The sequence below is a fragment of the Tachypleus tridentatus genome, chromosome 9 (assembly GCF_004210375.1).
Source record: "Tachypleus tridentatus isolate NWPU-2018 chromosome 9, ASM421037v1, whole genome shotgun sequence".
In the NCBI taxonomy this organism is placed as follows: Eukaryota; Metazoa; Arthropoda; class Merostomata; order Xiphosura; family Limulidae; genus Tachypleus; species Tachypleus tridentatus.
In genome coordinates, this window is record NC_134833.1 from 45521187 (window position 1) to 45546153 (window position 24967).

The window sequence follows — 24967 nt, forward strand, 5'->3', positions numbered from 1 at the left end:
GTACTATTTGTGGCTTAAATAAATAAAAACATGGACTGAATGACTTTGCTGTCTTGAAACAACTTGTCAGTCTTCACATCTTTTTTTCTTGATGCTTCAATGCTTATGACAAAGTAATACAGGGAAACATAGACTTTATTAGTCTACTGCCTAATCTCGTTTTTATTGTTATACAGTAGATGATTACTGAGCACATTTGTTTTGTATTTTGACACTAGGTACAGTAATTTTAAATTTTTAAAAGTTTTGTGTGTTGATAAATATTGTTTTTTTTTCAACAGTTATAGTACTTATATATGTATATATATATCACTTTTTTTTACTTAACTGTTATTTTATACACTTGAATATATATTTAAGTGTGTGTATCATACATTGATCTCTTATTTGACAATATATGCATCTAATTTGGTATCTCATCTATCAAAGATTAACTATCAGTAAGCTCAATCACAAGTTTCAATTCTGTGCTGACTTTTCATAACTTTCAAATATCTGTGTTACTGATTTGCTAGTAGTTGGTGTTTTCAGACATTTTTGGTGGAAGTATGTGGAAAATTTTTAATGGAACTTTTAATTTAATATTAGGAGTAATAATTTCTCTAGGTAGTTATTTAGCAACATTGAGAAGTACTAATTTCATATGAAAGAAACATACCTTTAGGTATGGTTAGACTTTAGATAGTTTTATTTAAAAGTTGTAATTTTACTTTTCTGTCTTTATTTTGGGTTAGATAATGTCAGGTAAACCTGCATTAGAAATATGTAAAGGATTATATTATTGTAAGTAAAATAACTAATCTAAATAATACTGAGCAGTTTAAACTTATATAATTAGTGAAAATGTGTTTCTTTCCATGCAGAACACATCTGCTATATAACCTTGTGTATTTGTGCCAGCTATTTTATGCTAAGAAGAATGGGTTGTGGACACGAACAAAGGTTATAGATGCTTTCAGCAAAGTGTTTTTAGAGAAAGGTTTGTTTTGTTTATGCAACTAACAAAAATAATAAAAGTGCTTCTTATTCAAAAAATAATATAACAAAATGAAAAATTAAACCATATAGAATTCATGGTTTTATCCCTTTTCAAAATGTAGATTAATGGTACAGGTGGTTTTTTTTAACTATCCTGTTGTTAAGATATTAAATAAACATAAATTTCTGATATGGTTTATGTTTATATTTTTTGGTTATTATAAATATTGTGTATAAATAAAAACCTAATAATTAAATAATTTCAGTTAATTGCTGTAAGGTTTTGTATCAGTGTTTAACCTTGTAAGCTGTTGTAAAAACTGGCTGCATATAATTTAATCACAATAATAAACAAAAAGTTAATGTTTAAAGGTTTTTAGGTTATTTGTATCTTCACTTTTAACTTCAAGTGTGTTAATCCATACATGCATCTATAATAGCTCTGGAGTTTGCTATCTTCCAGTTTTGGTATTGTAAAATGTTATAAAAAATTAAATTCACTTTAGTATTTCTGTAATGCTTGATGAATAGTTTTCATTGCACTGAAAAAACAAAGAAAAATAAATCAGCAAAGGCAACTATCATTTAAAATGGTTTTCCATAAATAACTTGCATGCAGTGTCGATGTTTATAGCTGTGTCATAATCCTTACATATTAAAGCTAGAGCACTCAGTATTTCTTCAGTTTGTGTACACCTCAGGTAATTATTCAACTATTGGAGAGCAGATGCCAAACATAAACTTAATGGCAGTATTTTTTTACGTTGCAAAAATAGAGTATGATAGAACATGCATGATATACCCATTTATGATTTTTTTGGATATAATTTCAACAATATTTGCCTAACCTGGATATGAGATAGCTGAAGTAATGGAAGTATATCAACAAGAAAAAAACACTGAAATGATAATGAAAGCATAACAACACTTATGCATGATTTTTAGGGGAAAATGTGTTGAAAAGTAACCCCCAAACCCTTTAATCTCTGAATTAAACATAGAGTCCAGAATTCTTGTTTGTTTAGTATGCATTATATACCATACTTATTTTGATATAGCTCTTAGCTGTTGAACTGATTAAAGGACTTGTTAATATTTAGTGTACCGAGTTATTCAAGCTTAAATTCCTATATGTGAAGATTAAAGATAAAAATACATCTGCATGTAAAGTTCCATAGATAATTTTCTATTTAGATACGGACTTTTTGTTGTTGTTTAAATATGCCTTACGATTTTTAGTCATGTTGGAATACAGCTGACTCACTCTTTAATAGTTTCTCCATTTCAGAATAGACATATTTATTTTTATAGAAAATTATTTTTGTTTCATTGGTTGACAAAATAGTATTTTATTAATTGGTTGACAAAATAGTATTTTATTAATTGGTTGACAAAATAGTATTTTATTAATTTAACAAGTAGACACTTGTTAAACTACCTAATGTTTAAAAGGTATATAAATATGTATTTTGGTGATCAACAGGTTAGATATTCTTAATCATAATTTACATTAAGTAAACTTTAAAAAACATTATTTTTTACCATCAGAAGGCAAAATGTTGTTATTTCGAATGCCAAGTGATGTGCTAACCTCAGCATCTAGACCACTGTCTCCTTTTGCTACAAAAGAACAAGTAGAAAGCACAAAAGACCAAGCTCTTCCTGATATTTTCCCACTGCATTTTTCACTTGATCTTCAAGAACATCATATTTATACACCTGAAGAAATATACCGTAAGGCTGTTGTTACTTTAGCATATGTTTTAATTTCCAAACTTAATGTAGAATAAACAAATTGTTTGTAGTTATTTATATAAGATCCTAATATGTGATATAGTACTTGCTGTTTTAAGATTTTACCTCTAATTTACCTGGCCATTAAAAAGTTACACTTGTGTGTAATATGCTTTTCAATGTGGTTCTCTCTTTCAGACTGTGCTTGACCAAGATCGATGTGTCAATTGCCTCCCATCATCTTTTCTTTTGTCATGTGTTCCATTCTTCCTCCATTTTATTCTCGGTGGTCATGTCTTTCAGTTTAGTAGCCTTTTTCTTTGGCCTCACAACAACCCTTTCAGCTAGATAATGTATTTCTTTACTCAGAACATGCATATTTTTGGTCTTAATTTCTATTATTATTATATATTTGTCTGGCTTATCCTGGCTCCATTTGACAAAATTGACTATTGTTATCTCTACTCTTTTTTCTTTTTGTGGGGAGAGCTCTTACCTGGCCTGATTGGTCTAACTTTCCACATTTATTTTAATTCTCACTCATTCTCTTGTTTCATATGAAGTTATCTTAACTCTCTGTCTTGAATATTTGTGCCATTGAGAGTTTGGTATCCAAAGCCCTTCTCTTTTACATTTGAGGACTTGTTTCTCTTGCAGCTATGATTCTTCTTATTCATTCACATATGTATCACTTTCTCTTATCTCTGAGGGATCAGTGGAACGTGTTCTGCCTTGTCTTATCCACCATTGAATTTCTATCTTCCTCTCTGTATTGCTATTTCCTGGTTGTGTGGTGATGATCTAGTCACAACAATGTTGTTGCTACTTAAATCACTTGATCTTGGAATCTGTGATTTCTCACTCTGAACATTGTTTCTTCAGCTCACAAATAGCCTACTTACTTTTAGATATATCATGTCCCTAGGACTTTTATCTCATGGAAGTTCTCTTCTCTTGCTTTAATGCTATCAATTCCACAGAGTGGTCATTACATTGTACTTTTGTTGGATTTTTTTCCCTTTTTAAGATCTCCTCAGTTCAGTGCTTTTGTTATTTCTGCTCTGGAGACCTCTTCTTCATGAATCTCAATCATTCATTTTTCCCAATTTTGTTGTGTCTTTATCTTCATGCTTGGGTGTTGTCCAGTCCCTTGCATGATGCATGGACTTTTCTACAGGATAGCCTGTTTCAATCTTGTCATCCTTCTGCTCATATCTTCTATCAATGTACATGGACTGACTACCACCACTTGTTCTTCTTCCAGTCTTTGGTCGAGTCATACCATTCCTCCACATCCTGTTTCTTTCTTTACATAGTTTTTCAGTTAGGACTTATATTTTGTCCACTGCAGGTTACCATGGGGTGTTGTTCAAAATCTTCCACACTTCATTACATTACTTTACTGTTAGATGTTGTATAACAAAGTTAACATTATATCATGGAAATTTTTGTGATGATTATTGATAAAGTACAGATTACATTAGATTACTGTGACCAGATAAATGGAATTGTAGTACAACCCATATACACTTTGCTACTTGCAATTGAACATTATGTTGAATACATTTCTGGTTTTCATGTTTATGAAGATAAAAATATAAAAAATGATATCATTTGAATGAAAATAAATTTGATTTTAGATATTTTTATTTTACAAACGTGAGAGACATGACATTATTATTCATATAATGTTCATCTATGTACAATGAAGAATGAGATTATAGTAAATATTTGAATTTAGTGCATCTGAAAAGTTAAATAATTATTGCCAATTTTTACTGAATTATGAGTTTGGTTATGTGTGCTGATGTTCTATGCTGCTAGGAAAATCAACCAAACTGTTATGCAACTGGAGAATTATTGTCAATGGCCTAATCTTAATATTTGGTAATGGTGACAGCTTTCTTTACTCTAAAGTCTCTTTCATTATATTGATACTTGTATTGCTTGTAAACATCAAGTAAGACCTTGTGAAGCTGATATGTTTACACATGCTACACCTCAAATTGAGGTGATTAATGCACCACATAACATCTTTCAGTTCTGGTTCTAGGGGAACTTGAAATGTAAAAATAAGGACTGAACTATAACACAGCAGGTTATAATAATATTTAAAGATATAAATATTTATTTAACAAGTATGCCTTATTTATTGATACAGTATGTTTAACAAAATATAACTTTACTAACACTGTACAGAGTAATAGTCTTTTTTTGTTGTACATAAATCACGTGACAAACTGCAAACATTTTCGAAGAAGTTATTTCGTGTTTTAATGTGTTGTGAAAGTACTGTACACTGGCTTCAATGAATTTCTTTTGTGCATTTTCATCAGTAAGTCACTTAATTTGATTTTTGAAATTGTTCCAGTTTCTTTTGACAGAATTGTAGTACACCAAAACAGTACATAAACTTAAATGTAACAATGTATGCTCAATACAAAATATGTCTAAATAAAACTATATGATTTTTTGTGTTTTCTTATAAAAACCATTACAACTGTAACTTAATTAATGGCTCTACCTCTTTTGGAAAAGTATTTCTGTGAAAGGCCTTGGTGTCTTTAAAAACAAAAATGTATATTTACATCATTCAGATTTCTTATTTTGAAAATAACTTTTAATCAAGTTTACTTTTTTTTCAACATAATAAAACAGTCAAATAATAATAATAATTAGATTTATCTTTTGAAACATCAGTATGTATACAGTTCAATCAATGGACTTATAGATTTCAGAGTATAATAATAATAATAATTACCTGATTAACTTGTACAATTATTTGAATTCAGATCATCACACTGGTCTCTCTATATGGGTAAATTTGTATAGGTCTTGATCACCATAACCTCCTACTGTAGTGAAGATAATATGGTCATAAATAGTTTCTGAGTCTGTTGGCTCCTAGTTGGAAGCAGTTGATGACCATTTTCATTTTCATGCTTTAATAACAATAAAAGTGAAGGACATCTATGAGAAATGAAATCTTGGTGATAATGCAGATGTATATAAATACTGTAGTTCTCACAAATAGTCCTCTCAGAATGCTGAATTAGCATATTTGTTTAATGTGAGGAAAAATGTGCATTTGCAATGGATTTTACTTTCAGTCATGACTGTGAGTGTAGTCATATAAAAATGTTTAGAATGTGGCTTGAAAAATAATGTATTTTTCTATATTAATGTTTTATAGAAAATAAAATAAATTAATATTAGGCTAATAAATTTGTATTTAAATGAAATTGCCATTTCATTTAATGAAATGAAATCATTTTTCGTAGGAGTGTTAAGTCTTAAAAATTGTTATAGTTTTCTGTAAAACCCATTTGAACACCTGAAATTGGAGTTTTGTGTGTTAGTACTTCTCTGTGGTTAACTTATGTTTATATACATTTTTCTTTTTCTGACTTCAGTTTGTTAATTTAAAAAAAATGTTTTTTGTAATTGTAATTTACAAATACTTTTCATAAGAAGTGAAAGAAAAAGCATAGTATTTAAATTTAAACTGTATATTTCATAGTTCAGAATAAATCTTCCTTTAAATTTATTTTATATTTTTAAGTACTTCAAATAGTTTGTTTTCCTGTTGTTATTTTCCCTGAGTTATATTTTGGTGACTGGATATTAAAATCATACTTGCATCTTCTTGCAGCTTTGGCAACATCATGCCTTAACTGTCATTTTCATACTCTTCATATCACACACAATACAATTAGATATTGGCATCAACCTCAGAAACTAGCAAGAGCTATTGCTGTTTGTTTCACGTTTGCTGCTGCACAGGCAAGACAACAGTTTGGGGTAAGTACAGACAATCATAATTGTTAATGAAAATAGAAACAGATAAAGAAGAGTAATCTCATGATGTAACTTTGTAGAATGGACAACTGCCTGTTGACACAAGTGTAGAGGACGATGTTTCAAAAGCCTTCAGCCTTTCGTCTTCAGGTCAGTTGCTGTCCATTCTACAAAGTTTCATCATGAATACTCTGCCTAAACAGTTTATCAAAGAGCAATATCATTGATATGATGAATTATGTGTGGGCAGTAATTACATGAATTAGTGTCACACAAACTAATCGATTAATTAAAATAAGTGTTTACAGTTATTAGTGTTTTTGATTATTTCAGAAACTGATTGATCAAAATTAAAATTAAAAAGTTTGTGATGAAAATAACCGACTAATTGAAATTAACATTTGTGATTGTTACTGTTTCCAACTATTCCTACAATTGATCGGTTTAAATTGTGACTTTTTTTCTTGTACTTTGCATGTTTTGAGAAACACTGTACTATTCAATTATTTGATTGTGTATGATCTGTGGGGCTGTTGATGTATCAATTATCAACTTCCATTAATTACCCAGTGCTTAACATGAGTATGCTACATAAAGACAGATTAAGATGAAAATCAGAGTTTAGCAGTTTAATTATGAATATCATATTTAGCTTTATAATTAATGTATTTTCAGTTTCATAACTATAAAAAGTTATAACTCTACATTGCATCTGTAAATTTGAACACATTTGGTTGTATAAATAAGAGTTTCATAAATATTTGTAAACTAGTATTTTCTGTATGACTTGCAAATGATAGTGTGCCTGTCATAATCACTCATTATTTTGAATAGATGTTGAAAGAGTGAAAAGATTTTTGTTACAAATAAAAGTTAAAATTAATATTAAGAAGCAAAATCCTGCTTTACTGTAAGGTGTGTGGATTATAAGGTCATTAGTATAATTAATTCCTGTACACTTTAAGCTGAAACTCACTTTATTTTATCTTTGAAACCTGAACATTCTTCATAATAAAACAAAATTAAACAGAAAGCTGGATATTCCAGTCATAGTTCACAGTTTGACTGGTGTTGGTTGAGGTGAGGTTAATCTCCCAATTACAGTCCAATGTGCCCTAGTCATTCTACACCAGGGGATATTTTATTTACTTAATTTCTGAGGTCTTTCTTTTGATTCCACCCTTTTTGCAACACATTTTAACATGGGCAAAGAATATACCTAGCTCAAAAGTGGTTCTGTCTCCCATGGATGTATTGCCTTCCATTTACTTGCCCACCCCATGATCTTCTTGAGGGTGATTTCTAAAGGGGAATCATCTACTCACTGGACTATCTGCCAACTAAGTGTGAGATTCTAGCTATTTGTGGGAGGGGGTCAAATATCATATTGAAGTCAAAAATCTTCCTACACTGTAAATGTATTTCTGGTAATATCTCTTTCTCACATTTCTAAACTCACCTCTGGTGTAGATTTTACATGTACTAAACAATCTTAAAGAGAGGATGCTAGTTAGAATAGTTTTGTTGTACTCTATTGCTGAAGAGTTATTGCAGATCACTTGCATGATAGCATGCAGATGTCTTATGTGAGGGAAGGTGGATGTGTCAAGGGAAGTGAAAGGAGTTATCTATAGATGCTACACTTCACCAGCAACACTCAACCAAAAGTCACTGGAGTGAGAGAATCACATTAATTCTTGAATTGAAGTACAAATTGAGTTAGAAGTAGGAACAATCACTCCAAGCTCTATAGTAGAGATTTCAATTCTGATACACTACCATACCTCCTCTCACTTAACAGCTTTCCCAATTTAGTGCTGTCCTATGTATGTGCAATTTTTGCTTGCTACTAGTCTTGAAACTGTCACCAGAGATCACATCTTTCATTGTGATAATGGTGTCTTGTTATATGCAAATGAGTGCAACATATCGTACTAGCATTTTTAGTTCTCTCTATACTGATTGTTCAATCGTCACTTCTCGATTTGGCACTTATATGTAAAGATTTGTTGTTTTCTTGTTCATGAGCTGTTCAGGTGTAAACCTTTTTGTGAAAGCATGTACAAACTCAATTCCTGTTGTGGAAATATTAAATGTTGGATTTTTGTTTTCCAACATTTTCTGCACCTGCAGATTTTTGTAGCCTTTTATTTATACATTATCAATTCCCACGTGTTTTAGTGATTTCCACATTGTCTAGTGTGGAACAACACAACATTGTTCATGTTTGACTGAAAGTTAAACTAGCATTAGGTTTGTCTGTTGGGAAGGTGATGGCTTTTGTAGAATTGGAAATTGAGTCTTTCACGTGGCCTAAACTTTCTTCTGCAGTTGTGATTCCTCTCATGTTCACCATTCTTGACAGAAGGAATTTTGTCACTTTTTTTTCCCACCAAAACTTTTGCCTCAAATTCTACCTTTAGTGTCTTTTTTTCTTTCTAAGGACAAGATTTCTAAGTTATATTACTTTCATTCTTTCCTTTACTTTATAATTTGTTTCCTGCTTCTCTCTTTTGTGTTTACTTACCCTACAGGTACTCCAGTTCAATTTGGATTTACTTTCCTCCAACTATGATTCATTTATGTCTCATCCTTTGTATTCTAGTACCTAATATGCTTTGGCATAATATCTTGCTGTATTACATTTCTAAAAATCCTAAACTCTGAGTTCTTTACTCAAGATTTACTTGTCAGATCATCTGCCATCTCTTTGACTTTCTTAAACTTGATTTTTCTCACTTTATCTTACACTTTTGTATTGCATTTTCTTCATCACCTTCTGTATGTTGTACTCCACCATTTCTGAGGTGTTATCTAAGTACACCCTCTACATTTTTACACTCAGTTACACAACCCTCTTCAAACATGTGGTTAGTTATCAGTCAGTTACCTTTTTCTTTCTTTGTGAACCTCACGATGTCCACAAAAGGTCAAAATGTTGTTTGCTTCTTTACATAAAATTTTCTCAACCCAAACCAGCCATTTTTACATAAATATTTTTCTCTACAAGTGGGTTTTCTTGTCATCACTGATCACTGGATACTCATTCACTTCTCTTCACTCCAATGGCATATTTATCTTTCTAATTCTTATTTCTTCATGTTTCATTGTTCTGCTGCTCAAATTTGATGAGTATAGAGTACTCTTCTTACTTGCATGCTTTTGTTTTCCTTTTATCTCAGTTGCCTTTGTCTGGCTTCTTTCCTCTCACCAGTATGATTTTAGTGGAATGCCCAGTTTTCAGGAGTTGTATGTTGGGGCTACATGATTGTTTTCTTCTTCATACCCATTGGTTTCCCATCTCTTCTGTACTCCATCTTTATTTACTTCTTCCTCTAGTTCTTAAGTTTCCTCTTCTCCCTCTGTCTCCACTTTCTGCTTTCTTCTGTTCTACTGCTCGTACACTTCAATGGTGACTGTCCTATTGGCTTAGGGACAGCATGACCCATTTCATTCATTTTACAGACATTTGACATCCATTTATGGCCAGTTTTTCAGTACTTCATTTGAGAGACATGGAATGATTAATTTCCCATACCATATCCTCTTTTTTTTTCTCACTGTGCATGGAATTCCTTATCCCCTTGGTTTGTGTTTATATGTATTGTCTACGATGGATTCTGCATAGTCAGTGGCACTTGAGGGCCCTTGTCCTTCACTAACGTATTTCCTTACTCCAGAACGTTACCTGGTGGCTTGAAAAAATCAATACCACAGAGAGAGAGTTTTTCTACTCTTCTTTCATCTGGCTTTATATGTTTCCAAATGCATTCTAAATGGAATTAGGAGAAAGTCTTGATTCTCAAAGATATTTCAAGTCAGTGGTTCTACAACTACTTGGTCCTTCAATATCAATCTTTTAGAACTTTTGGTGGTGAGGTAAGCAGTTGGTCATTTTCATATGATGGAGAACTCAGTTTAGCTTTCTCTCTTTCTCTTTCCACACTGTTGACCTTTTTTCTAACCTATTATTTGACAAGTATGATTAATGACTTGTCATATACTTGGTGCTGTAAATCTTATTTAGAAGACAGTAGAGAAGAGGTGACAGTACTTTAAACCCTTTACTAATTTTTCTCATCCTACAAAAGTATTAGGGTATTGTAGATTATATCTGTAGTCAGAGAAGCATAATTTATTGATATTTCTCACTTGATTAATATAAAGGATTCATGTAAATATTAATCATCACTTGTACTGTAACATCACTGAAATTTTAGGATTTTATGTGATAACTGAGAAAACAGGGCATTTACAAAAGCATTGGAAATTGTAGGTAACTTTATATCTGCAATCTGTAAAATAGTGAGGTCTCTGAAATTATGATAGGTTAAGATGTTGATGTGCTCTTTGTCCAAAGAATTTTGAGAGGTATTCTATAAGATGTTCATGCTAACCTATTAATTGCTACTATTTTTTTCCTTTACTCAAGTGAGCTTATCGCTAGTATAATAATAGGCATTGTCTTGTATTAGAATGTCTGGTTGAAATGCACCTGTAAAAATTTGTACAAAAGTATCAAATGCTATTTTAGCATATACTGCTGTGTAATGAATCCACCTTTTTGAAGCTTAATATTATTTGTACATCCTTTCATATTAATGTCTTCTTACAACACGATTAAACCATCACAAAAATGTTCATATCATAAAATGTCCAGTGAGCATATTTGTTACTTATAACATTCTAGACTTGGTCATTCATAATGAATATCAAACATTGATTCATGTGTGCTTAGTGGAATTAGTTTAGTGCCAATTCTGATGATCTCAACAAAACTTCAAACAAGCTCTGTGGGCAGGTAGGGGTTGAAGTTGTCAAACATTGAGATGGGGACCCTTTATGGGCTCCGTCATGTAATAACAGTCATTATTACAGTATATGTGACATTTAAAAATACTGTTAACTCTGTTTATTGTACAGGCAAGTTGTTTGATAATCTGATAAATTTCCAACTACAAACTTTAAATACATAATAATGAGACACTTTTGCTACTTTTGAACATCTTTTGATAAAAATATCTTTGCACAAGCACATGATATATTGAAACAACAGATAAACTTGAAATAATTGTAAGAGACTGCAAATAATCATATGATAAAATGAATTGAAGGTGCTACCTTCTCATGGTGTGTAGCATAAACTATGAGCCAAAAAAGCCATACTACTTTGTGCAACAGATCATACAGTTTACACTTACTAGTGATACATAAGTAGTTCATATTGGGTCCATTTGTTTTTTGCTCACTTTATTAAATGTTTGCCCTTTTACTGTATTGTAACTATTTGGGGCTATTCCCCTAGCATTTTGACTTAATTGCTAAATCTGTGTTGATGTACTTGGATGTTTCTGTTAATTTTGATCTATAGTTATAAACTCGTTAAGGTATTAACTTTTGGTTTTCCTAAAGAACCTTTGTTTTTGTAGCCCACAGTAAAGGAGCTGACAAACCCAGTGTGTGTACAGTGTGCATACTTAGATGGGCCAGTATGGGGATTTTTAGGGTACCAACTTAATACTCTCAACATTAACAACCCTGAAGGCATTAAGAACCAAGTGTGGATTGATGGACCTTACAACCTATATGAAAGCTGTGACCAAGCCAGTGGAATTCAAGGTTATAACAGTGAAACATTTTCTAGATTTTTGTCTCTTCATCTTAATGAACCGTAGAGAAGTATAGATTGTTACTAATAATTTAGTTATGTGTAAGTCATCATTAATAGTGTCTAAATGTTAAAAAAAAAAGACATTATTACGACCAGCTCAAGTACTTAGTGAACAATTACTCACTTTCAATAGTGACATTTATATAGCAAGCAGTTTTGGGAATATCTTCATGAGACAAGAAGGCTTATTTAATTTTGCTTGAAATGGTATTCATTTAAAAATAAACTTTTGGCTGTTAACTGAATCTAAAATAATATATTAAACTGTGAAGTAAAAATGAAAATAAAAATCAGTTTTTTAATTTCTAACTGTGGAGTATAACATTCTTGGTGAAACACTACATTACTATATCTGTGGGTAAAAAGCCCATGACATCGCATTTGTTGACTTGCATCCAAAATTATATTAAACTACTATTTTAATAATTTGTCATTAAATTTGCTCTCAAACTGTATATTATAATTCCAATTTTCATATTATACATTATTTAATTTCTTACTTCAAAAGTAAGTTTGTAAAAAACACACTTAAACATTTTTTTTGTCACATGGTATGTTGAATGCCCTGTTCTCTAACCTACATACAGCTCTGTTACTACACTATATAAATTATAATGGATTTCTGTGGTAACATTATAATAATTTATTATTTTTTGGTTATTCAAATATGTATATATAAAACCTAAAAAAATCTTTATTCACAAGCAACGACCAAATACAAAGATTGTAAGTACAATAAATAATTGTTTGCTTTATTTCTTTATTTACTGTTCTATGTTTTAAGAAATATAAGTTTAAAATCTTTTTTATAAATAGTAATAATGTACATACACATAATATATTGTAACTGAAATGTGATTGTATTTCACAAAATACTAGTCCACTAAAACACAAGGTTTCAATGCAAGTAGAAACCTTTTATTTAGTTCCTCCATTCACGTTTTTCTCAAGATTAATTTTAATTCTTACCCTGTTTTTTTCTTGGCCATTTATGATCAAACAGATACACATACTGATTTTATATAGCATTTTATTAAAGATTGTTCATTCTGTTTAGCATTTTCTCAGTTGGTAAATATTTTTAAATATGTCACTATAATTCTATACACTGATGAAACCTCTTGTTTGCCAGATTTGTTCAGTATAATTGAAAATTACTTTTAGTTAATCTGAGAAAATCACAAGGTAGCTAAGCAACAAGAAATTTTAGTACTATGACCAAAGGATATACATTATTGCAGAGTTTTCTACTAGTTCCTTAAGTGCTTACTGCCCTTCATTAGAACTTTGGTATTACTAATTTATAAAGGCTTTGTTTGAGAATATTTAATTTTTCATAGCTCAAGAAACTTAAAATCTACAGGGAGGTTAAGTTACTGAAAAGTAAATTTAGATGTGAAGTTTCCATAAAGAAGGACATTTACAAGTTTATACTTCCATTCTACTTCATACATTGCTATATCTGCATAAAGAACTAAATCATATAAACATTTTCTAATGAAAAATGGTTTTCCAGTGATATTTGCTAATAATATCATATGGGAATATTCAGAGGAAGTTGGAAGCAACAAACTACTTCTGTGCAAAATGCTGAAAAAACATGAGCAGTGCTATCAGATGTTAATGAAGAAACAACTATACAAGCTTTTTATATAACTTATTCACATCAGAAACTAGACTTCAAAATTTTTCAGATTTAAAAACAGAATATTATCTTTAATTAAATAAAAAGTAGTTTATTAATGTGACTTAAGTTCAGCTCTAGATACATTGGATTTACCACTAGATGGCTAAATGCACACATACAAGTTTTTGCGTTTAAGTAAAAACAAGTCTAGCATAAAAGATCATGCTATTTAAGAGTGATATAGATTCTGTTCAAATGCAAAGATAAGAAAAGGCAATGTACCAAAGGAACATTATAAATTTCTAAATTAAGGCCTTAACCAAACGGAACTAGTTCATTAATTGACTTGTATTAAAAATATAACTGTATCTTTAAGTATGAGTTCCTGATCTAGCTGTACATGATACTTTGACCACTAACTGGTCATTAAGTATGTTTTCTTGTAGGGAAGATAGCAGTTATTTCACTGTGACATTTTGAAATAGACAGCTCTCTTTTTAGTCAGCAAATGCAATGATCCAGGGGATCTATGCCTCTGTGTTCAAATGTGTGTGGCTGTAGGTAATGAGCAGCAAGAGTGTGGTTTGTTTACTGTGTTTTGTACTTAAAACCGAGTGCTTTACTATTAAGCAGATTTTTGGATGAGATTTTAAGACTTTTATTAAGATTTAAGCAGTTTTAAGTTTACTAAGACTTTCCCTTTAGATTCAGGAATTTCCCTAAACTGAACATTATTTCACTGTAGTTTTATCTGTGAGTCTTTTAATAGTTTATCCTAACCTTATATTAGTGTGGCTTTCTTGCTGGACTTGCACTATACTAGCAAGAAGAACATTATATATACTCATCTCTAATTTGCTTAACACATCCCCACACATACTTGCCTTTGTATTGTTCACATTAATGTGTTATGTTTGTCTTAGCAAAAGTTGTTCTGCTTTCTTTTGTTTTGTACTAATTTTCTCTTTGTTGAAAGATATAGTCGTGGTCCAGAGGATAAATGGACACATACTCTGTAATATCATACCTGTGGATCATTCTTCTCATTTATAGGAAACATGAACCAGAGTATACTACATTGTGTAAAACAAATAATAAATATGGCATCATAGTCTTATATTGAAATAATCATTATTATACTACTTAAAATTTTGAATATAGTGCCAAATGACAGTAATGTACAATCGATTTTTAAGAACAAAATATTTATTTATCACAATATTTACAAAAAATAAAAACAAATATTTAAAATGACATGGCAAACACTAATAAGGTATTTAAAAGCAATAATAGTATTAATATTTTATAAACAAAAAACTGATTATGTTAATACTTTTAAATGTACAATTTGTATTTTTGTAAATTTTGGAAAGTATGTGTGAATTTATCTAATTCAGAGGAATATCATTTTAAGAAACTATTTTACATCACAGAGGAGTGCTACCCCTCTTAAGGTCCAATGGTCTGGGTTCTGTGATGTTTTAAGCCATAGTGAAGTGATGTAAGTAAGATAGGTTCGCTTCGGTTTCTTGTATACTGGACACTGATAGAGACATTGGTCTTTAGGAGCTGTAGATGTAATTGCATAAATATATACAACAGGAAGAGGAGTGAATAACATTTTAGGAAGGGATTCTATGAGCTTACAATTCTTCCTATCCCATCCTGCACCATCCAAAAATAGTCCATGGACATAAACTCCTTCCTTCAAAAGGATATTGAAAAGTATAAACAGATTATATGTACATATTAATATTTTGTGTATTTTTCTACAGTTGTAAACTTTTATTTATTCACACAAAACTAAAGATATTTATAGTATATTACAACTATTTTGTAAGTTTTCTGTCTGACATAAATAGCTTAAAGTTATCTTCTTGTGAACTTGTAATACAAAAAAGCATATTGTTTTGGCTAATGTAGTGAAAGTAATTATTTAATTTAAAAGAATGATTTCACAGACAAATTTTACTGCTCAGAACAAACAGAACCTAAGTCCTCATTCAGTTTGTGACATTTGAAGAGTCAGGAATGCATAATGTTTTACTATTGTGCAAAATTTTAATTAAAAATACACATTGTGTTATCAACTTACAAATACTTTATTTTTCATTTTTGTTTTATAAAGTGTTCAAACAAATTCTAAGAAAGGTCTCTAAAGTTGTTTATTAACAGCCTACTATTGAATTCAACAAGATATCACCTATTCTGGAAAGTTAGTTCTTTTGAAGTTACAATTTTTCCGAAACTGAAAAGGTAGGGGGGTTAAAATGCAATGGAGGGTCTGGACAAACACCACCACCAAAGACAGTGTAATGTATGACCACAAAACCCCAGTTTTTAAAAGCAGACCACATTGATTATTCAATACATAGCATGTTACAGATGGACAGCTATCTCCTCCTGTTTCACCCCTGTAGTTCATGGGTGAGTATGGTCTGGGACAGGTAAACTTATGAAACAGTTCTATACTTAGGATAAGCCTACAAACAATTTTGTGGAACAACCCAGCTCTGCAGTGTGCATTGTGTTGTCACTGAATAATAATGTGTAATATGTTAGTTAACATGGGATCACAATGTGAATTTGAACAGTTAATGAATACTGGTGAGGCACCATTTCCCACAGCAGGATCCAAACAGTAAGTAATAGTAATAAAAAGGGAAATAAGATCCTTGAAAAGAATAATAAAAGATAATTTATCTGGTCAAAGTCTCAGATCTGAACAATGCCTACAGGAAGAAGGTGATAGTCCCAAAAAGAAGAAACCCTGATCCTATGCAAGTAATAAAAGACAACTATATTAAGAGTAGTCTATATGCCAATTGAAGATTTTCCTCAAATAGACAATGAAGAAGATACAAAAGATGTGGACATCCACAAAAGTTTTTCAAGGGGGGACAAAGTAGTGTAAAATTGTAAATAGAATAAAAAAAGAATTGTTTCTCATTTTCCAGGGAGGAGAAAATTTCTTGCTCATGCCCGTCCTCTGTAGATGCTCATGGTCAGAGAAAAGGCACTGTGTCAACTTTAATGAAAAGATACCTAGAACAAACTGCATGAGGAAGAAAGTAAAAAGGAGTAAGCCAATCAACCCAAAGACTGAATGAAACTGATGAGGGAAGAAGGAAAAAGATCACAAACAGGGAATGATGACAGCTAAGGAATAAAGAGGTAGGAAACAGGCACCACAGAAGGAAGCCATGATGGCAATTAACAGTGACATTCACATATAGAATACAGACATCTATAAAGGTGGGAAATGGAAGGAAGAGAAATTGTTGAAAAGCACGAGTTATCCTTTCTACTTGCCAAATTTGAAGGGGAGGATGAAATGATCCATATAAAGGAAAATATATGTTGAATGTTAAAAAAAAAAAAATTTTTTAATACGAGAAATAGTGAGTCAATCAACAGAAAACACTTGACCTGGAGATCAGTGGTGGAAAATATTCCATTTAGAGAAATCTGATGAACAAGTTATTTGGCTTATTGAGACAAAAGGTCTCATACCACCCCTGAAAGACACTGGCAGATGATAAAATCCCAAAGCATAGGGAAGGAAACAAATACCAAGACAAAGGAATGGGGGGAGAAATTGGTAGAGAAGTCCTTCTGGTAAAATGTGAATAATTCACTGATCTGTGGCAAAATATTTCCAAAGAAAAACAAATTCACACAATCAAGCTCCCACTAGACCACAGCACTCTAGATATTCAATGGTACTGTTGGCACCATGCCCATCTACTTTGAATAAAATGATGAGATGAAGAATCCCTATAGGGAGGAAGAGGTAAGGGCTGTGAATGAAAAGTATACAAAACAGGAATAGGAGCCTGTTGTGGTTCTGACTGTGACAAACTACCAAAGAGAAAGGGAAGAATGTTGAGGCACATACTCCACGCATGGTTCCAAAATATCAGGTACATGGACGAAAACATACCATTAAAGAAAAAGAGACCATAGGTAAATTACTTAGATAAATGGGTGGCAAACAAACCTGGGACAAGGCCACATTATGACCCAGAAAATTTCAATAACAGAGAAACCACATGTGTGAAGCAAGAGCCAAAGACAACAAGCCAGGATATTGGTGTATTACCTCAGAAATGAGAAGTACAATAGATAAGTACCATAGAAGTGAAGTAAGAGTAAGACAAAAGCATGAAAACGGAACATGGATTAAATGTACAGGAAAATCGGGAACTGTCCCCTACACACACACACACACACACACACACACACACACACAAAATGCACCCTCCACCAAGTATGAAGCAAACTGCTCAGCATAAATTCTTACACCTGGGGAGAATGGGAAACTAAAGATGGAGAGGAAAAACTATTGTGTGGCAAAGAATGATGGGAATGTTAGGAAACTAGGAAATGGATAAAACATCACATACCTGAGAAATCATATATAAAACTACTGTAATAAGCCCAGTTTAATCTGCACGTTGGGGATAGAAAGACACAGTAAAATCTGGTGGTGGAAAAAAGGCTTTCAAAACCTGAATTAATCAACCCAAACAAGCTTGGCTTCTTCAGGAGTAGTGGTTGACTCGTATAATGATCGATCCTTTGAAGAATAATTGCTGCTAAGTCCAGTAATGGGTCACTCCCATCTGTAGCCTGTGAAAGGTATGATACCTTAAGTGGTAACATAAGCCTCAGAGTTTATTTCAGAAATATAAATAAAAAATGTTAGATAGACAAATGCAAGTGTGTGAGAGAGAGAGAAAAAAAAAGACAAATTAAGTTTAAAGGCATCTTCAATATAATTAAAGTAATTACTGAAGAAATCCTACTTCAGAATTAAAACTATTAAATTTACGAGCATGAAGCACACAAAAAACACCTGAACAATGGAGAGGAGAAAAAGGCTTGAAGCATGTGTGAAACGATTTTTGGGTATAGAAGGCAGTGCTGAAAGAGAATAGTTATTTATGTGAATAGAAATAAAATAATGTATTGGAAATAGATTTTAATAAGCAAAATAAATACAACATAAAATTTTAAAGATATTTTACTTTTCAATGATCCTAGTAATATTATGTTATCAAGTTTCAATTATATGTTGTTGTATCTTTGTCAGTGCATGGTAGTGTCTTTATTAATCATACAATATCAAATGTAACTTAATGATAATGCAAAATATGAATGATATAATAGGAAGCATTCATTAAAATGTTTTGGAATTTATCATAATTCCATAAATTAGTCAACTCCCCCCCCCACTTAAAAATCATGCATCTCTAGTTTTGGTGTTGCTTCTCTTTATATTAATATTGCAGGAAGCATTCTTATTAATGACTTTCTAAATCTGATACCGAATCTGTGTTTGAACTCTTTACTAAAGGCTCTCTTCTCTTTAACAGTACTCTTTATGAGCAAATAAAAGGCATTGCTGTTGGCTCCCCACTGGATTATATGCTTGCCACTACAAATTGAACTGAATTGACAACTGTCCATTAAGCTCCAAACATGTTCTCTAAAGAAGATATGTTGATGATACTTTCCTTATTTTCCACCATACTGATCACATCCAATGTTTTCTTGACTATCATAATTCACATCATCTCTCCATAAAGTTCGCTCACGAAACTGAGCAAAATAACTATTATTTCTGTTTTTGGATGTTCTTTTTAAACATGATGCTAACAGCTTTCAACTTCTGTCTATCATAAAAACATTTATTGGTCCTTTGACTGAGTTTGACACTTTTATACTCTTCTCCCAATCTTACTCTCTGTGTACTAAATAAAGTCTACAAATTTACCTCATTCTATCTAGCCTATCATAAAAAAATAATTTCCATATAAAGCATTCTTTTGCAAAGAAGCTGCCCTATGTATTTCTTGGAAAAAATAACTTCCTCTTTCTTAACTATTTTGTCTGTCAAACCACCTAACATACCCACTGTACTTAAACTTCCCTTATACACATGCTTGTCATATATTGGGAGATAGAACTTCTTTATCACAAAACAGTTGGAAAAATTATGCAACTCTTACTATTTCGAAATTGACCTAAAAGTTAATATGAAGCCAAATTTCAAACTAAAACATTTTTTCTATTACAAAGATCATTTGTTGACTGCCATATCTCGTATACATGTGCAGAGAGTGTAGTCTCCTACATTGGTAACACCAAATATCTTAAGTATAAGCATGTGAACACATGGGCATATCTATAAAAACTGGAAAAAAGGTTACAAACGCTTCCAACTCCATAATACAGAAACAGGACATCCAATTTCTATCTTCAACTTTAAAAATTTCTCCACAGCCAACCATGATACTTAATTTCTTATTAAAAAAAAAACATTTTGTATGAAACTCTTTACTTTCATCCCTAAGTAATATACAGTCTTCATTTGATTTAAATTTATTTCAATTTAACTAACACATTTGTGCCACATTCTCTTATCTAATACTTGTATATTCAAATTTCTCACTTCTTGTGAACATATTTCTGTTGTAATTACAAATAGCTCATTTGTCTTGTACCTCTGGATTACTGATGATGGAATTATGATGCTTGCAAAACATTTGTATTTTGTTTTATCACTAAATATGAAACATTTAAGAAGGATTTTAAGTTAAAATGTATATCGCATATTACAAAAGTACATTTTATATTGACTGATATTAAAATTTGTGAGGATTAACTTGAAAATTTCCATTCACCATATTAAAGTGTACTGTTTAAAATAAATAAGCTTCTATAAACTTTGAGCAGTGTTTGAGGTAAAATTAACTTTTCAGTTCTCCAAAACTAAATGCTAGTCATCTTTTGACAATGACAGCTTGTTAATAAAGTCTCTTAAAAAAAAAAACTTCTAAATATCTGATATGGAAAAAAAAGATAGTACATTATAAATAACAGTGTTTCATAACTATTCTGCTTGAAGAGTTAAAAATATAATCAACCTGTGGTGGAGAGGAAATTTCTTCTTTAAAATGGCATAGTACTTCATTGTGCAATGTAACAGAATCCAAAGACCAGCCTCTGTGAGCATGAGTCACCTCTTGTCTCATAGCTGTTAGGAAACCTGTGGTGAAAAAGTAAAAATATTATAAGAACCAAAAGCAAGCTTTACATCATTTTATCAATATTTGAAGGACTTTTACATGGGACACAATTTCAGGAAAATTATTACTTTATAACAGGCAAAATATAATGAAAACAATTCTTGAAAGCATATACATTCACATACATTTCTATGTTTATTACTTAAAATCTTAAAGCCTGTTCTGTTATTTCAAACCTCAATATCACTCTCACTAAACATCAGGCTTCTTTTTATTAATGTTTGGTATCAGTCAAAATCAAGGCAACTATTGTTAGGGTTCAAAACTATATAAAGATGAATACACTCTCAATCTTATGATATTTTTAAAGTATCCACAGATTTTGACTGTTATTCACCTTTTGGTTTATGAAATATTTAATATATGGTAAAAGAAAATTCTATATGATTAGTGTTTGCAAACTTAAGATGAATAAAGAATTTTATTATGCATAAAGCTTGGTGATAATTGTTTTCTTGCAATGAAAATATAAGAATGGACTCAAAAGTATAGTAACTTTGATATAAAAATAATGAAAATTATAGGAAATATTTATAAAGGTAAAAGATAATGAAAACCAAGATCACTAAGCATCAACATCCATTTATTTTTCATTTCATAAAAGCACAATGTAATTGCCAGTTTTACATAACTGCTTTTAAAGCAAATTATCATGCTTTATATAATGCTTTTTTTTTGCAAAATAACAAACTAAAATCAATAAATCTGATTTAGATTTCCTAGTTTTAGTGATACAAAGAAATTCATTTCTGACATTCCCTTTAAAAGTGTATAGAACTATACATTATTTAGTATTCTTTGAATAAGATGAATAATCTTTGTGCTTCTTTGATGGACACTACAGTTGTAAAAATTTGCCCTTGATATATGTTTACCTAGCAGTTACTTCCCTTACAATTTAAACTTCTATGAAATTTAGATTGCTTTGTTTAGAACTTCAGGTTCACTAGTAGCAGTTTCAATCATCAACTCGTTCCATGTGCTCCTTGGATGTATTCTTTTCTTATTGCATTTGACAGTTTTATTTCACTTCCCTTTAACACAAGTGTACGTGTACTTAACGTTTTTGTCTTGACTTCAATCTTTTGCTTTTAAAACTTCTCTGTCTCTTCATACAAGGTATCACTTTTTAATTTCTTTCTGATACCCACAAGCAAACACATGACTGGTATGAGTATCAGAGCTTTGTAGGTACACATTATCACTGTTATTGTCCTTCTTTGTAATATTCTGTATTTCAATAGCTATGCATACTCCGTATCTGTGATATAGATGCCACTTTTAAACATAAAAATAATTTTAAATTCTTGTATAGTCAAAATCCTCATGATTACTAGTGATAAATGCCATAATTTTCAACTAAAACCATAAATGGAATTTCACAAAACATTTACTTCCATTTGCTTTGTGTTATTTGGTATTACAAAACCAAATGACATAGCATATCTTTGACAAACAGACAAAGGGTTATGTCAATAAATGTGGCCAACTGTGCATGTTTATGTGTAAATTAAGTAACTGTTTACCCCAAAAGGTTTAAAGAAATTACAATATAAAGTTCTATAAACAAAACTAGCTAAATATGAAATGTAAACACAAAATAAAAAAATCCCTTTAAATGAGACATATAATAATAAATAACAACAGCCCTTTAATAAGTTATTAAAACAAATCAAATAAAAATCTTGTACAAAACACTAGCCTCCCTGTGGCACTGTGTTATGTCTGCAAACTCCCACTGCTATAAACTGGGTTTTGATACCCATGGTAGGCAGAGCACAGATAGTCCATTGTGTAGCTTTGTGTTAAATTCCAAATAATCGATCACTTAGGATAAGTAATTATAATTGTCTGTTACAATATTTAAATTTTCTAGAAAACGTTTGTATTTTCGATTTTGCTTCATATATTTTCAACTTATACTATGGATGATTTTGCTATTGTTAGATTAGGATAGAGAAAATAAAAGACAGTATATAGTTTTACTTGAAAAAATAATTTGATATTCATTTAGGAGATTCAATAAAACAGGAAAATGAAATATGAAGCTATGAGATGAAAAGAAGTATTTTTATTTTTAGCAAGAAAATCTCCTGAGTCAGTAAAGGCTTCACAAATTGAGAAATAATCTTTAGAAAAATACCTCATCAAAAAGTTTCATTTTTTATGTACAACAGACTTACAATGTTCACAATAAGCTTGGCAAATTTCATGAAGATAATCATAGTAAATTCAGAGTTATCTATAGTTTCATAGTTATAAGATGAGTCAAAATAACCAAGCCTGTATACAGAGAGTTAAACAAACTGCTAGTCATTGATTCTTCAACTAAATAATCATTCTTGATGATTTAGGAAGTTTATTTCTCATTCCCAATTCTAATGAATAGGAAATCAATGTTGCTTCTTTGGCTGTGCATCTGTCCACATTACTAGTTCAGACTGCATCAGACAATATCTCCTATAACTCCTCATAAATAGTGAGAGAAGGTTGAGGGTTTGTATTTGTATCTTCTCTTTCTAATGAGATGAAGTCTTTGATGGTACTTTTATTATCTTCCATTGGTTTGATATGTTCACACTTAGCATCCTAAACTAATTACAAACACAGAAGGCTTAGTGACAACATAGTATTTCACCTTTTTTGATGTACAAGACAACTTTTGCGAACCATGTGAATGCTGAATGTCATACTCTGATGAATGACGCTACAGTAAAATGAAACAATGATCAGTCCAGGTGAATCTGAATGGTTATCAGAACTTACTCTAATTTATTCATTTGAACTGGCATTTACTTACAATTTTATTATATACTATCTTCTGTTTTCTGCTTGCTTTTAACTACTGATATGCCTTGCAACCACTCCATATATTCCTGTGTAAATTCTAGCTACTTTGGGGTATGTAAAGGCATACAGATCTGCTGTGACTGTAACTTCACATCCAAACATTAGCATTTTTAAGAATAGCTAGTTGCCTATTGCTTTATTTAAAGACATGCCATCATTATGTGAGACAAGTGACCACTACAATTGGTTTAATATGAGCTCACAAGGTTAAAAAAACATGAACTTTTGAACCAGCTACTCAGTTAAACTATTGGACTGAAGATGATAAGGTGAAGTATGTCTTCACCACTTCAAGTATCTTAAACAACTGACTGTTTACTGTTTGCTTGTTCATTGGTAAGGAGCTTTTCTGGTACTCTGAAAGAGGATATGCATTGCTCAGCTAACATGTCAGAAATTTTGTTTGAAGTTGTGATTGTAAGCAAATAGGGCCAGTATGTAATGTTTAACACAATCTGTTTCAAGTAGAGATCAGACTATATACACAACTATTTCCTGAAGTGGAGAACCAACTATTCATTAACAATTTTTTCCTAGTTGACATAGGTTTTACCTCTGTGCATCACAGGAAGTAGCATTCACATCATCGCTTTAAATTGTTGCAGAAACATGATCAATAAAATTGTCTGTACAAGTTTGGTTGTATCTCCTAATATTTGTCACAAAGATTTTGGCTCTAAAGGCTTCCAGGACTACTGCTAGCTGCATCAGAGGTTGGACACCTGTCTATGTGGGTTGTATATATGGTAAAGCACTCCCTTTTGTACCTCTAATTTATCAAATAAATGCTAGAGATTACAAGCTTCCCTATTATGTTCACCAACATGTGAGAGTCATACTTCCATTTAGTGTATAGCAAGAAACAACCAAAAGAATGACTGCAGAACTGAACTACAGAAAAGCCCTAAGAAGGGCATCTAAAAGGTCTGTACTTCTCAGAGGGCCTCAACTTCTTGGCAGAACAACCTGAATATCACAAATGGATAAGCTCTCCTGCTAGTAAGAAAATTTATTTACATTACCAAGGTGTTGGCTTTGTTGGTGCTGCACAGTGAAACTGTACTCCTGCAACTTTGTGATCCACCATGCTGCTACATCTTTTGGCTCCATAAATTTCAACAATAACTTTAACAATGTATGAGCTATTCGTTTAGTAAATTCGTACCAGTGCTGGAAGTGTTTAACAAATACCACAACTACAAGTTGCTCTTTTAT

At 31.3% G+C, this 24967-nt stretch overlaps 2 protein-coding genes across 7 annotated transcripts in view; one reads left to right on the plus strand and one right to left on the minus strand.

Moving 5' to 3' along the window:
- The window catches only part of mRpL37 (mitochondrial ribosomal protein L37), an 81827-nt gene that overhangs the window by 47716 nt on the left and 9144 nt on the right, over window positions 1-24967 (plus strand). For 5 of the 6 annotated variants that reach the window (XM_076454145.1, XM_076454146.1, XM_076454148.1 and 2 more), the window contains 4 exons: window positions 864-979; window positions 2527-2712; window positions 6365-6513; window positions 11940-12487. In XM_076454145.1, the coding sequence (XP_076310260.1) occupies window positions 864-979; window positions 2527-2712; window positions 6365-6513; window positions 11940-12185 (697 nt within the window). In that variant the 3' untranslated portion in view covers window positions 12186-12487. Of the gene's footprint in view, window positions 1-863; window positions 980-2526; window positions 2713-6364; window positions 6514-11939; window positions 12488-24967 lie in introns of those variants that run through there. The other variant, XM_076454150.1, reaches the window with a different exon arrangement.
- LOC143225183 (dynein axonemal heavy chain 8-like) overlaps window positions 14996-24967 on the minus strand; it is a 224214-nt gene continuing 214242 nt past the window's right edge. Inside the window, exons 62-63 of the mRNA XM_076454151.1 lie at window positions 20741-20862; window positions 14996-15513 (exon numbers count right to left, since the gene is read on the minus strand). Of these exons, the coding sequence (XP_076310266.1) occupies window positions 15226-15513; window positions 20741-20862 (410 nt within the window). The 3' untranslated portion in view covers window positions 14996-15225. The remainder of the gene's footprint in view (window positions 15514-20740; window positions 20863-24967) is intronic.